The sequence below is a fragment of the Cajanus cajan genome, chromosome 11 (genome assembly GCF_000230855.2).
Source record: "Cajanus cajan strain Asha chromosome 11, NIPB_CcT2T_4, whole genome shotgun sequence".
Classification (NCBI taxonomy): Eukaryota; Viridiplantae; Streptophyta; class Magnoliopsida; order Fabales; family Fabaceae; genus Cajanus; species Cajanus cajan.
Window position 1 is genome coordinate 20,700,664 of NC_138527.1, and position 13,339 is coordinate 20,714,002.

Here is a 13,339-nt window from a genome sequence, read left to right on the forward strand (position 1 = left end):
GGTTGGACTCTTTTTAGATTTGAAAAAAGTGGATTGTTAGAACGACTTATTCTCAAACTGAGACCTTGTCGAACTAACAATTTTATTAAAATGGTTCACCAATCCATGTTAACCCCAAGCGGGACCCTCCATGGATTAGTGGTTTTCGCAAAAGGTAGGGTTCTTGGAGTCGCCACCAATGTTTTACTCAAAACATTGGAAAAAGATTTAAGGCAATTGATTTTTATAAATCAACCTTGGCCATTACAACCAGAGTTGGGTAAGGGAGTCGGTTACGTGCGGGGAAGGTGTTAGCACCCCACAACGCCCCATTAGGGTTCCCTATGACGGATTATTTTATAAATAACAATGTAAAATTACTAAATTACCCCTATTTATTATAAGCGATTATAAATTAAATATCTACATGATGACAATTTTAAATATGCAACAATCAGAAAGCAGTAAAAGAAGGGATTTTAAGAAAGAAACCTTTGAAGCGTGCTTTTATATATTTCAATGAAGTTTAGGAGGCTTTTTGGCGCTCCCTCCCTCTACAAGTTCGCTCGCTCCTTCCTAAAAATAATTTTTGACTATGGAAATCCAAAGGATTTCCCTTCGACTCGGTTCGAGACTCAAGCAAATGGCTCGTGACTCAAGAACTTTGTCGGATTGACTCTTAGAGCGATTTCTAGGGCAGAACACTGCTCAAAAACCCCAGAACACTCAAGGAGAGAGTCAAAACACTGTGGGAAGTGTCAAAAAAGTGTGGAATGACGTCCAAATGACGTCCTATATATAGGGATGAGGCGCAGTACGGCCTCTGGAGTCAATACGGCCCGTATTGAGTTTTTGAACTTCAATACGGTCGTATTGAATTCAGTACGGCCGTATTGAAGTTCAAAAACTTCAATACGGCCGTATTGGTTTCAGTACGGCCGTATTGTAGTTCAAAATGTGCAGTACGGCCGTACTGAACTCCAAGGAGGCCGTATTGAGCTCCAATCTTCCCACTTCCTTATTTTTAGCTACTCTAAGACCTCTAAACCTACAGATAGTCATCCTATGGTCTTCTAGGAGTCCTTCTGGCTGACTTCCCTTCGATCTTTGAGAGTCTTCGAGTCTTATTTCCGACCCGGACAATTTTAGGGGTCTACAATGTGTTGTAAGACTGCTGAGCATATGAGATGGCATGTTTTGGGGGGCAACAAAGATGGGTTGTTAAGGCATCCAAGGGATGGCGAGGCATGGAAGACATTTGATTTGACACACCCTGAGTTTTCTTTAGATCCTAGAAATGTTCGCTTAGGCCTTGCTAGTGATGGTTTCAATCCTTTTGGAACCATGAGTTCTGCATATAGCATTTGGCTAGTGTTCTTGATTCCATATAATCTTCCTCCTTGGATATGTATGAAACACACTTCTTTCATTTTATCAATGATCATTCCAGGCAAACAGATGCCTGGAAATAATATAGATTTTACTTACAACCCTTGGTTAAAGAGTTAATTGAGTTATGGGATAATGGTGTGGAAACATTTGATTCATCATTAAATGAAACTTTTAAAATGAGAGTAGCTCTTATGTGGACAATTAGTGACTTTCCTGGGTTAGGTATTCTATCTGGTTGGAATACACATATAGGTTTGGCTTGCCCAACTTGTAACTTTGACGCAGAACCTTGTCGACTTCCTCACAGTAAAAAATGGTGTTTTATGGGTCATCGTCGATTTTTGAGCACAAATCATAGATTTAGATTGAATCGTGTTCGATTTGATGGAAGCACAGAGGAACGAAATCCACCATTAAAATTATCAGGGGTTGACCTTTTAAGGCAAGTGGAAAGTCTTAATGTTACATTTGGGAGAGGAGCAATGCAACATGGTAGAGTAAAAAGACCTAGACAAGCAACTAAGCAATGGAATAAAAGGAGTATATTCTTTGAACTTCCGTATTGAAAGTCCAACTTGTTGCATCATAATCTAGATTTTATGCATATAGAAAAAAATGTATGTGACAATATCATATATACTTTGCTCCACGATAAGTCAAAATCAAAAGATAATCTTAATGCTCGAAAAGATCTAAAAGATATGGGCATAAAGCCTGACCTTTGGCCAGATGATAAAGGATCATATCACCTTGCTTTATATTCACTGACAGGTGAAGCCAAAAAGTTGTTTCTTGCAAATCTGAAAAATGTTACAGTACCAGATGGGTACTCGAGTAATATCTCAAGATGTGTTGATGATGTGCAAAAAAAGATCTTTGGGTTAAAAAGTCATGACTGCCATATTATTATAGAGCAATTGTTGCCATTATCTATTCGTAATTTATTGCCAACCCATGTGACTGTAGTTTTGGTGGAATTTTGCTCATGTTTTAGAGTTCTTTGTGATAAATGCTTGAACATTTCAGACCTTGATAAGCTCCAAGATCGGATTGTTGTTACACTTTGTCACCTAGAAATGTTATTCCCTCCATCATTCTTCACAGTTATGATTCATTTAACTGTCCATCTAATAGATGAAGCAAAGCTGGGAGGACCTGTGCATTATCGATATATGTATCCTGTGGAAAGGTAAACAAAAAATACTTTTTGAGGTATTTTTTCAAATAAGTTCCACTTCTTTAGCCTAATTATATTATCCATTCTTTTTTTTATAGGGAATTAGGTCATTTAAAGTCTTTTGTACGAAATAAGGCACAACCAGAAGGTTCTATAGCTGAGGGTTACTTAGCTGAAGAGTTTCTTGCTTTTTGTTCACGATACATAGAAGATATAGAGACAAGGTTTAATAGGCCTAGACGTGTTTGTGATGACCCAAATGAGAATGAGACACATGAAATGTCCTCTATCTTCCCTCGAATGGGTAAACCAGTAGGAGCTTCCTCAATGTTCACTTTAACTCAAATGGAAAAATTACAAGCTCATAGATATGTGCTTTTAAATTATGCAATTGTCATGCCCTTTGTGGAGTAAGTAAATGAGGTTAACATTAAATTAATTTTCATTATATTATTTGTAATATTCTAGCCATGCTCATTAATTATAAGCATATTTGTTTATGTAGTGAATTTAGACAATTCATAAAGAGGAGTACAAGGGGAAGAAGACCTTCAAATACAGATATAGAAAAAAGAGTCAATAGGGAGTTTGTTGATTGGTTTCAAAAAAGGGTGCGTAGTAAATAAGTAGTTTTCTTTCTACTTTTCATATTTACTATCAAATCGAAAACATTATTACTTCCTTTTCTTTCTAGATTATGAATCCAGATTCAATAAACACAATGTCTGCTGATATAAAGTTTCTAGCACGAGGCCCATTAGATAATGCAAGAAGATTTACCGGTTACAATATCAACGGGTTCAAATTTCGAACTTTAGCTCGGGAAGAAGGGTTGAAAACACAAGTGGAGTTTTCTTAACCTCTAACACATCTTGTGTTGCAAGTAGTGTTGATAGAAACTTAAGGCAAGCAGACTTACCATATTATGGGAAATTAGAAGACATCATTGAGATTAACTATTATGGTCGATTCAAGGTTATTCTTCTAAAATGTAAATGGGCTAATGCTACTCATCATAGAGGATATAAGAAGGATGACTGGAATTTCAATTGTGTTAATTTTAATAGATTGATTCATGTTGGTGATCGTGAAGAACATGAACCCTATATTGAAGCATCTCAAGCACAAATGGTGTATTATGTTGATGATGTGGTTAATGAAGGATGGAGTGTTGCTGTACATCTAAAGCCAAGAGACTTATATGTAATGGGAGAAGATGTAAAAGATGAAATATATGAGAATGAGCCATACCAACAAAAAGAGCTTGACCAATTTTTTGGCCTTAATGATGAATTTTTACAATTGGCTACAAACCACTTAGATGATGATATAATTGAGACAAATATTGCTACAAACTTAGCAGCACACATTTGAATTAAAAGCAAGGTTAATATGGTGCTTTATTTAATGGTAATGGTTTCATATTTTATAATTGAAAATGTTGTTTCATTATTATAACATGTTTAAGTTACATTTACAAATTTGTTATATATCTTACCTCTTATCTTTTTTTTTTATCATATAACATGCAGCCATGCCAAAGGTTAAACGCTTTCAGAATCCACTAAAGTCAGCACCTCAACCACAACGAGATATTAATCCTGTAACACAAGCTCAAGCACATTCTTCACCAACAATAAATCTTAGAGAACCTTCACCATCTGTTGAAGTCCCATCAAATGTTTCACCACCAATAGATTCCTCACCAACAAATGAGGTTTCACAAGAAGAAACCCCACAAGAAGAGTTCCCACAACAAGCTCCAACATCTAGACGTACTGATCGTGAGTCTTCACAACATTGGAATGTTGATGCCATAGGTATATACATTACATATATTTGTAATTGATTGATATTTTGTTTTTAATTATTTTCTTGTGATTAAGTCAATTGGTTTTTTGTTAAAGACTCAGAAGGAGTTATAAAGAAGATTAAGATAAAGGTTAGGGAAGTTAATAACTTACCTAGTGGGGAACGCATCGTTGTGGAGTTTGATGACCAAGGCCAAGCATTTGGACAAGCACAAGGCCTACTTGCTGGATTTTGTGGAATCTTAGCAACTGATTGTAACTTGTTTCCAATCAATTTTGAAAGGTGGTCAGGGAAAACAGGCATGCCTAAATGTTACTTTGATGATTGTTATTTAACAATCTTAAAGGTATGTAATATTATGCATATATTACTTTTTATTGCTACTTATTTTACTGATACATGTAAATGACATAAAAACTGACTATTTTATTTTTAAGCCAAAATATTGTTTTAGGACCATTGAAGCTACTGCAATACAATATTGTAAGCTTAGTATTGGAAAGAAGTGGGCTGCCTTCAGGCAAAGTTTATGGAATGAGTTCAATGATCCTACCAAGACTAGAGATGAAATTATAAGTAATGTGCCAGTAGGTATAGATAAGGATCAATGGGCTCATTTTGTTAATTATCGTATGAAACCATCGACATTAGTAAGAGTTTGATACTTTTCTTGGTGTTTTGTTAATATCCCTAAATATTTGATCCTTACCATGAGATTAACATTGTTCATAGGAGCTTTGTAGAAGGAATAAAGAAATTTGAGGCAAGCAAAAAATTCCACATACAGGTGGTTCTAAGTCCAATGCAAGAAGAAGGCATGAGATGGTAATCACACTAAAGCTGAAACTTTTTACTACTTTACAAAATTAAATACCCATTTTTACCTTTTCTTTTCCCATATTAGTTTTTGGAAACTGGTCAAAATCCTAGTCATGGAAAACTATTTATTGAAACTCATAAGAGAAAGGATGGATCTTATGTAAATGATGCAACAAAGACAATAGGGGTAAGTATAACCTTTGTTTGTTGTTTTCATAAATTTCACATTTCAATATTCTTAACTTTGTTATTGATTTGCATGCATATTAAAGGAACAAATTGAAGTTGGTCTGACCCAAAGCACTACAGATGAATCTGAAATTTCTCCTAATGATGTTGTTGGTAGAGTGTTTGGGCCAGAACACTCTAGGAGAGTGAGATGCATGGGTATGGGGGCAGCTCCTACTAATACATTCCGTAATACTAGACTTCGAATTAGTGATTTGAGCCTCTCTTCATCCAATATTGCTTCATCATCATCATGTTCTAACCAGTGCAAACAAAAGTTCAATCTTTTGGAATCCCAACTACAAGGAACATTGAATGCCCTTAAGGCCTATACAATAATGAAGGAAGGAAAAATTCCTGATGAATTGGCTAGTTTCTTTCATTCACAGGTAAGTATTATGACTTATTATTTGGTGATTGAATGTAACATTGGATGTGATTGCATAGGCTTAGGTTACTTGTTTTTTCTTTCTCTTATTTGTTGCTTCAACAAGTGACAATTTTATTCATTTTATTTCTTAAGATTTTTATTAGTTTGATCTTGGAGATTGCACTTGAATTATGGAATTATATATTAGGACCAAATTACACTTCCTTTACCTCTAAATTGTACTGATACTAATTTATTTTTCTTATTTCAGCCTAGTGACGTTGGAAGTGAACCTGAATCGCCGTTAGATGCTAGAGGATCATCTAGGGGTAGCAACTTGAATAGCCAGTCTAATATTTAGACCTAGTTTCTTATATTGTAGACTGCTTTAGGTTATCATGGTTTTTGAATTTATAGTGTTGTAAAAACGTAGTTTCTTTTGGTTATATATTGTGGTGTTGTATTTGCTGTCAACTTGGACTTATGAATTAGCTTTGATTGTTGTTACTCTTTTGTAGTTATGTAACTTTCCTTACTATCAATCCATTGTCCATTACTATTATGGATGGAGCAAAAATTTGAATTTAAATTGTCTACTCAATGTGATCTTGTTGCCACAGATATCAAATGTTTGATTCCCATTATTTTTTATGTTGTTATTGTCTTTTTTATTTGAATCTTGTTGTCTATATTATGGGTTTCTATTGATAGTTTGTATTCCCATTAATTTTTTTTCTTATAAAAAACTTAATATTATCCAATGGAATTTGGATTATGTTATGAGTACCTCCTTATTTTTTTGTATACAGGTTAAATATAATTTAGATTAAAAAAATAAAATATATTGTGAAATAAATAAAACATCATTCAGATTGAGGAGGTCAAAAACCCCACTAAACAATGGAATTTGGATTATGTTATAAGTACCTCCTTATTATTTTGTATACAGGTTAAATGTAATTTAGATTAAAAAAAATAAAATATATTGTGAAATTAAAAAAAATCATTCAAATTGAGGAGGTCAAAAACCCCTGCTAAACAAAAAGCCGCAGAATGAAAAAGGTAGCGGAGGTTGGTAAAAATCGCCGCATAATGCTAGTGGCGAACGTAACTGCAGCGTTTTTGTAAAATGCCATTAATTATTTTGAGGGGGGCGAAAACCGCCGCAAAATGAAAAAAAAAACTGCCGCAAAATGACGAATTTTTTGTAGTGGTTGTTTCCCTTGGATAGGTGTATTTTCTCGTATCCTCACCCTTTAGAGCAGTTGAGTATTGGTTGTGTACTCTATTGGATAACAAGGTTGACAAACTGTACACCTGATCTTCAATCTTCGAGTAGAAGCTCCATTGTTTCTCTTGTGATAATGTGTTCCTTTATTTGTAGCTTGTTTCACTCTAAGGTCAGGTAACCCTCTTCAATCTTGTACTCGTTTTTGGGATCTAGAAACCCTTTTACTCTAAGGTCAGGTAACCCTCTTTGTACTAGTTTTGGGGATCTAGCAACCCTTTTACTCTAAGGTCAAGTAACCCTCTTTGTACTAGTTTTGGGGATCTAGCAACCCTTTCACTCTAAGGTCAGGTAACCCTCTTTGTTGTAGTTATTTCGTAGCTCAGCCTCTCCAGGCTAGATTGATATTTCAAGGCTTCAGCCGACCCACTTTAAGGTCAGGTAACCTTCTTTGTTGTTGAAATAGTTTCGCAGCTCAACCTCTCCAAGCTGGACTGATATCTTAAGGCTTCAGCCGGCCCACTGCTAAGGTCAGGTAACCCTCTTTGTTGTTCAAGTAGTTTCGTAGCTCATCCTCTCCAAGCTGGACTAATATTTTAAGGCTTCAGCCGGCCCACTACTAAGGTCAGGTAACCCTCTTTGTTGTTCAAGTAATTTCGTAGCTCAACCTCTCCAAGCTGGACTGATATTTTAAGGCTTCAACCGGCCCACTTCTAAGGTCAGGTAACCCTTTTTGTTGTTCAGGTATTTTCGTAGCTTAGTCCCTCCAAGTTGGACTGATATTTTAAGGCTTCAGCCGGCCCACTACTAAGGTTAGGTAACCCTCTTTTAGGGATGGCAAATATACCCGTACCCGCAGGTAATACCCGAACCCTTCCCGACTTTGACAGGGAATACCCGGTTTGACTGGGTACGGGTACAGCTACGGGAAAAACCTGATATATTACATCAGGTACGGGTACGGGTATGAACTTACCCGCCCAATACTTGTACCCGTACTCGTCCCCGTTCCCATTTTTAATTTAATACCCACTTTTAATTTAATTATATTAAAGAATTTTAATATTTTTTATGTGTGATTATTTATTATAATGTGAGATAGAGAAATAACCTAATTATAATTATAATATAATAAAAAATAATTTAAAAATATCATATTTTTTATAAATAAAAAAGAAATATATAAAAAAAATTGACGGGTACGAGTACGGGTATACCCGATACCCGCAGGGACGGGGATGGGGATGAAAATCATATACTTGACAGGTACGGGTACAGGGATAGGGATGGATTTGACTAGCGGGGACGGGGACGGTTATCATGAAACCCGTACCCGACCCACCCCATTGCCATCCTTACCCTCTTTGTTGTTGAAGTAGTTTCGTAGCTCAGCCTCTCCAAGCTGGACTGATATTTAGGCTTCAGCCGACCCACTACTAAGGTTAGGTAACCCTCGTTGTTGTTGAAGTAGTTTTGTAGCTCAGCCTCTCTAGGCTGGACTGATATTTCAACGCTTCAGTCGGCCCACTTTAAGGTCAGGTAATCCTCTTTGTTTTTGAAGTAGTTTCGTAGCTCAACCTTGTCGCAACCCGAAAATTTCTGATCTCGCGACCTATGGTTTAGACATCCTTTTAAAAGTCTCATCAATTAAGGAATGCCCGGACACCAGACTAATCCTTAATTAATAGTTTTGAAAAAATGAGTTCATGGAGTCGCCTCCAATGTTTTACTCAAAACATTGGAAAAAGAAAAGGTTTTTAAAAATCTAATAATGATGGCCTTGATAACCAGAATTGGGTTCGGGGGTCGGTTGCGTGTAGGGAAGGTATTAAGCACCCCTACAACGCTCTTAATTGGTATCCTACGGTGAAGTTAGCATTATAAATGATAATAATAGAAATATTAAATCCCATTTTATTAATAATTATTTACATGCTTGAAATTTAAATTATACAATTAACCCTAAAATGTCTACATTATTATTTTTATTATAACAATATTTATTATAGATAAGAAATAAAAAAGAGAGAAATAGATTAACTAAAATAACTTCTTGAATGAGCTCTATTAAATCTTCAAAACAGGAAGATTTTAGGTGTTTTGTGGCAACCTTTCACACAACAATGCCTCACAAAATCTCAAGAAATACAAAAGAGAGAGAGTGAGAGAAAAAGAGAGAAATTTCAAGCTCTAAGGAGTCTGGACAAAATTTTGGAGCCTTGAGAATGGTGCCCAAGCTGTCTATTTATACGCATCAGAAAGGGTGCCAGAACGGCCCGTTCCAAATTCAGAACAACTCGTTCTGGATTTGAACGTTATGTGTAAAATACTTACCCTAGAACAGCCCGTTTCGGAGTGCTAGAACGGCCCGTTCCAAACTAATTTTTTAGGCTTTTTTAGCAGTTTGGAATGGCCCGTTCTGGCTTTGGAACGGCCCGTTCTATTTTTGGAACGGCCCGTTCCAGACTAGGTTTTTAGGCCTTTTTTATGGCTTGGAACGGCCCGTTCCGATTTTGGAACAGTTGGTTCCGACCTAGGTTTTTAGGCCTTTTTTGTGGCTTGGACTGGCCCAATCTGATTTTGGAACAGCCCGTTCCAGGCCACTAAAACCAATTTATTTGGGCTTTAGGCCTTCTGATGTTCTATCATGTTGTTTGCATGCTTCGGGAGCTCCTTCCCTTCATAACAGAGGTCCATTTCCTTGTTTGTATGCCCCGAACGAAATTGGGTGTCTACAGCTACCCCTCTTTACTTGTCCTTTGGAATAGTAATGTGTTACTTTTCCAAAGGCAAGTAAAGACGTAGACATTTTGTTCGGGTCTTATCTTTATCTCTTTGGTGCTTCTACGTTGTTTCCCTTGGATAGGTGTATTTGCTCGTATCCTCAGCCTTTAGAGCAGTTGAGCATTGGTTGCGTACTCTATTAGGTAACAAGGTTGACAAATTGTACACCTGATCTTCAGTCTTCGAGTAGAAGCTTCATTGTTTCTCTTGTGATAGTGAGGTGAAAACTCAGATCTTCACTCTTGTTTTGACAATAAATGCCTTCACGTTGTCTTCTTCGGGTAGACAGTGTTCCCTATATCCTTGCCCCTTGGAGCAACTGAGTGTTGGGTTGTATGCTCTGTTGGGTTTCAAGAATGGTAAACCAAAACATCTAGGCTTCAAGATCCATGTGAATGCCCCATGTCGCTTGTTGTGTCTGAATCTTCTCCTTTACTTCAATAATGTAGATGCCCCCACACCAATTCCTTCGGGTAGATGGTGTTTACCTATATCCTTGTCCCTAAGAGCAGCTAAGTGTTGGTTTATATGCTCTGTCGGGTGATAAGGATGGTAAACTTGTACCATCTAGGCTTCTGGCTTTGATGTCGATGCATCCTACTACTTCTGCTTGCTTCATGATAGTGTGTTCCTTTATTTGTAGCTTGTTAAAGAGGGAGTATATTCTGAGCTCAGCCTCTCCATGCTGGACTGATATTTAGGGCTTTAGCCGGCCAAATGCTAGTTTTGGGGTCTAGCAACCCTTACCGATCTTGTACTAGTTTTGGGGATCTAGCAACCTTTATCGATCTTGTACTAGTTTTGGGGATCTAGCAACCCTTACCAATCTTGAACTAGTTTTAGGGATCTAGCAACCCTTACCGATCTTGTACTAGTTTTGGGGATCTAGCATCCCTTACCAATCTTGTACTAGTTTTAGGGATATAGAAACTCTTACCGATCTTGTACTAGTTTTGGGGATCTAGCAACCCTTATCGATCTTGTACTAGTTTTGAGGATCTAGCAACCTTTACCGATCTTGTACTAGTTTTGAGGATCTAGTAACTTTTATCGTTCTTGTACTAGTTTTTGGGATCTAGCAACCCTTTTCGATCTTGCACTTGATGTCTTCTTGTTGGTGTTTTGGGATGAAAGACTGCCCCTTGGTGGATGGGTAGGAGATGTTTGATGTGTCCCTGTGTTGGTGGGCAGAGAAGTGGATGGCTGGCAGGGATTCCAATGTTGCCCCTGCCACTTGAGTATTGTGATGCCTCTCCAAGCGTCTGCTTTTGGTAGATTTTTTCTTAATTTCATTTTTGTTTAGCTTCGACTCTTTCATGTTTGAAGCTTGCCTTTTTTTGCTTTTTTTTTTAAATGCTTCGGCTTTTTCAACATTTACGAAGCTTGCCTTTTCTCATGTTGTTTTTTCTTTTTTATTGTCATCATTGGTGGAGGGATCTATTCCCATGATGTTATTTGTTGAATCTTTATTGATGAGTATTATTTTGGAAGCCACTCCTGTCTTTGGTTAGGAAGTTGTTCCTGGTCTTGGCATTCTCTTAGATCATCCTTCATTCAATTGAGGAGTAGGGCGCGATAGCCTCTTCATGCTTATGGGCTTGTTTATTTGGTTGATTCTATTCTATTCCACTGTTGATATGTCTTTGCTTAGTGCGCACATAGAATCACTTAGGGTTGCCATTGGACACCATTCGGCTCATGCTTAGCTATTTAGCTTTTACGAGTGCCTTATGCTGATGACTCCTTTGACCCAGTAGAATGCATGGATGTATGGATGCAATGAAAATGCAAGACATGAATGATTTCATTATTTCTTCCATTTTTTTATGTAACGCCCTTTCATATGTCCCTACCTCATATGCATGCGATGTAGTTTATGCTCATGTGTTTAGTCCTAAACATGCAATTCAATTTTTGTTGGGAAATTAACCTGTGCGCGTTAAGGTTAATGTTGACGATTCCTATTTATCCATGTCGTTTGTGATTATTGCTAGGATATACTCCTTTAAACCCAAGGTTTAAGTAGCTTCTTGACTATCTAGTCGATGTGTAGTCAAGCGTCTCCAAACTCTGTTCAGGGACATCTCTGTCTTCTCTTTGTGAGTGTTCACTGTGCATTTTCCATGTATCTTTTTGGTACCATTTTAATGCCATAAGGGTCAAGAGAAAAGAAGGAAGGAATGTTATTATTATTATTTTGTTTTTTTCGAAAGGGTTGTTAGAAGGGATTTTTCAAAAAGAGTTTTTTAGAAGAAGGGCTGGCCAAGGTAGGCTTTGGTGTTTAGGGTTATTAAACAAAACATATTTGCTGCAAGAAAGCTATCATTGTGTTTTAGCCTTTTTGGAAAGTAGGGTGATGACTTGGGGTCGCGCTCTGATTGAATGATTACCCTAAGCTGCCTTTCAGTTTTCAACTCAAGTTGCTGCTTTAACGTCCTAACTTTTGCCTAGGTCACTTGAGATGTGTTTCCTAGCAGACATTTTTCTTTTGATCCTTACTTTTGCCTAGGTTACCCTTTTTGATTATGGGCCCCATAGCGGATCTTTCCCTAATTTTGCGCAGCCCCCTTAGTATGTTTCCTGTCGGGCCTTCATTTTTGCAGCATTTGTGTGGGACACCCTATTTTTATTAAACCCTAGTCATGTTTAGATTCCTGATTGTTCCCTTGTTATTCTTTCCATGCTATTATCGAGTAACATCTTTTTTGCAAATACATTTTGTTTGGATGAGGCCTAGAGTGAATATTTAGAGGGGGAAGAGAAACGAAAGAGTGCTATGGCATTTAAAATAGTACTTTCAATTTACATGTGCCCCTTTAACAAAGCTTGAAGGCCCGGGCATGCCTCGAGTTCGTGATTCATACACAAAGAGATAGACAGAGGTTGCCCCCTAGAGAGTCATGAATGATTTGATAATTTCAAAAGAAAACCTTTCCACTTGCTTGAACGTCGATGTTTTGCATTTGGAGTGAAACCTTTGTGAATTCTTGCTTTCGAAGGAAATACTCGAGCCGCCTTTCGATTCCAACTCAGGTAGATATTTCTTATTTTTATATATCCCTAACTTTTGCATAGGAGGTATCCTATCGGGATTTTGATTCTCTTTTTTTTCACCCTAATTTTTTCCTAGCATGCCCTTTACGGGTTTTTATCTTAGCGGGTTTTTGTCATGCAATGCCTTTATTTCTCAATTAGGTTTTGTCTTGTAATTCCCTAGAAGCAAGGATTCTTCCATTCTTGATCATTCCTCCTATCCCAACAATTGTCATTTCGTCATGGGAAAATCTCGTTGTTTGAATCGTCGATTTGGGTCTGTGATGCCCCTAATTACTGATAAGTGTTTCCCGATTTGATGTGTCGAGTTCGCATTTGATTACCAGTGATCTCATTATTTGATTAACATGCACAGGATAGGTTTCCCTTTTTGTTCTTATTTATTATTTACCAGGAAGACATGTTATCTATATGAGGTGCAAAATAGGATGCAAAGATGATTGAGAAATTCAACAAATATCATTCTCATTGATTTGTTTGTTTAGAGAACATTCTT

The 13,339-nt window shown here is 37.1% G+C and overlaps 2 protein-coding genes across 2 annotated transcripts; both read left to right on the top strand.

The window, feature by feature from the left end:
- Positions 1–1,137: 1,137 nt before the first annotated feature.
- On the top strand, positions 1,138–3,922 carry LOC145953427 (uncharacterized). The gene is made up of 7 exons (XM_083067380.1): positions 1,138–1,387; positions 1,624–1,863; positions 1,981–2,560; positions 2,647–2,958; positions 3,054–3,159; positions 3,243–3,346; positions 3,436–3,922. The coding sequence occupies exons 1-7, from the start codon at positions 1,138–1,140 to the stop codon at positions 3,920–3,922; spliced, it is 2,079 nt and encodes a 692-aa protein (XP_082923506.1).
- A 26-nt stretch (positions 3,923–3,948) lies between these two features.
- On the top strand, positions 3,949–6,138 carry LOC109793555 (uncharacterized). The gene is made up of 6 exons (XM_083067381.1): positions 3,949–4,368; positions 4,456–4,706; positions 4,798–5,010; positions 5,265–5,366; positions 5,452–5,796; positions 6,049–6,138. The coding sequence occupies exons 1-6, from the start codon at positions 4,083–4,085 to the stop codon at positions 6,136–6,138; spliced, it is 1,287 nt and encodes a 428-aa protein (XP_082923507.1). The 5' UTR covers positions 3,949–4,082.
- The last annotated feature ends 7,201 nt before the right edge of the window (positions 6,139–13,339 follow it).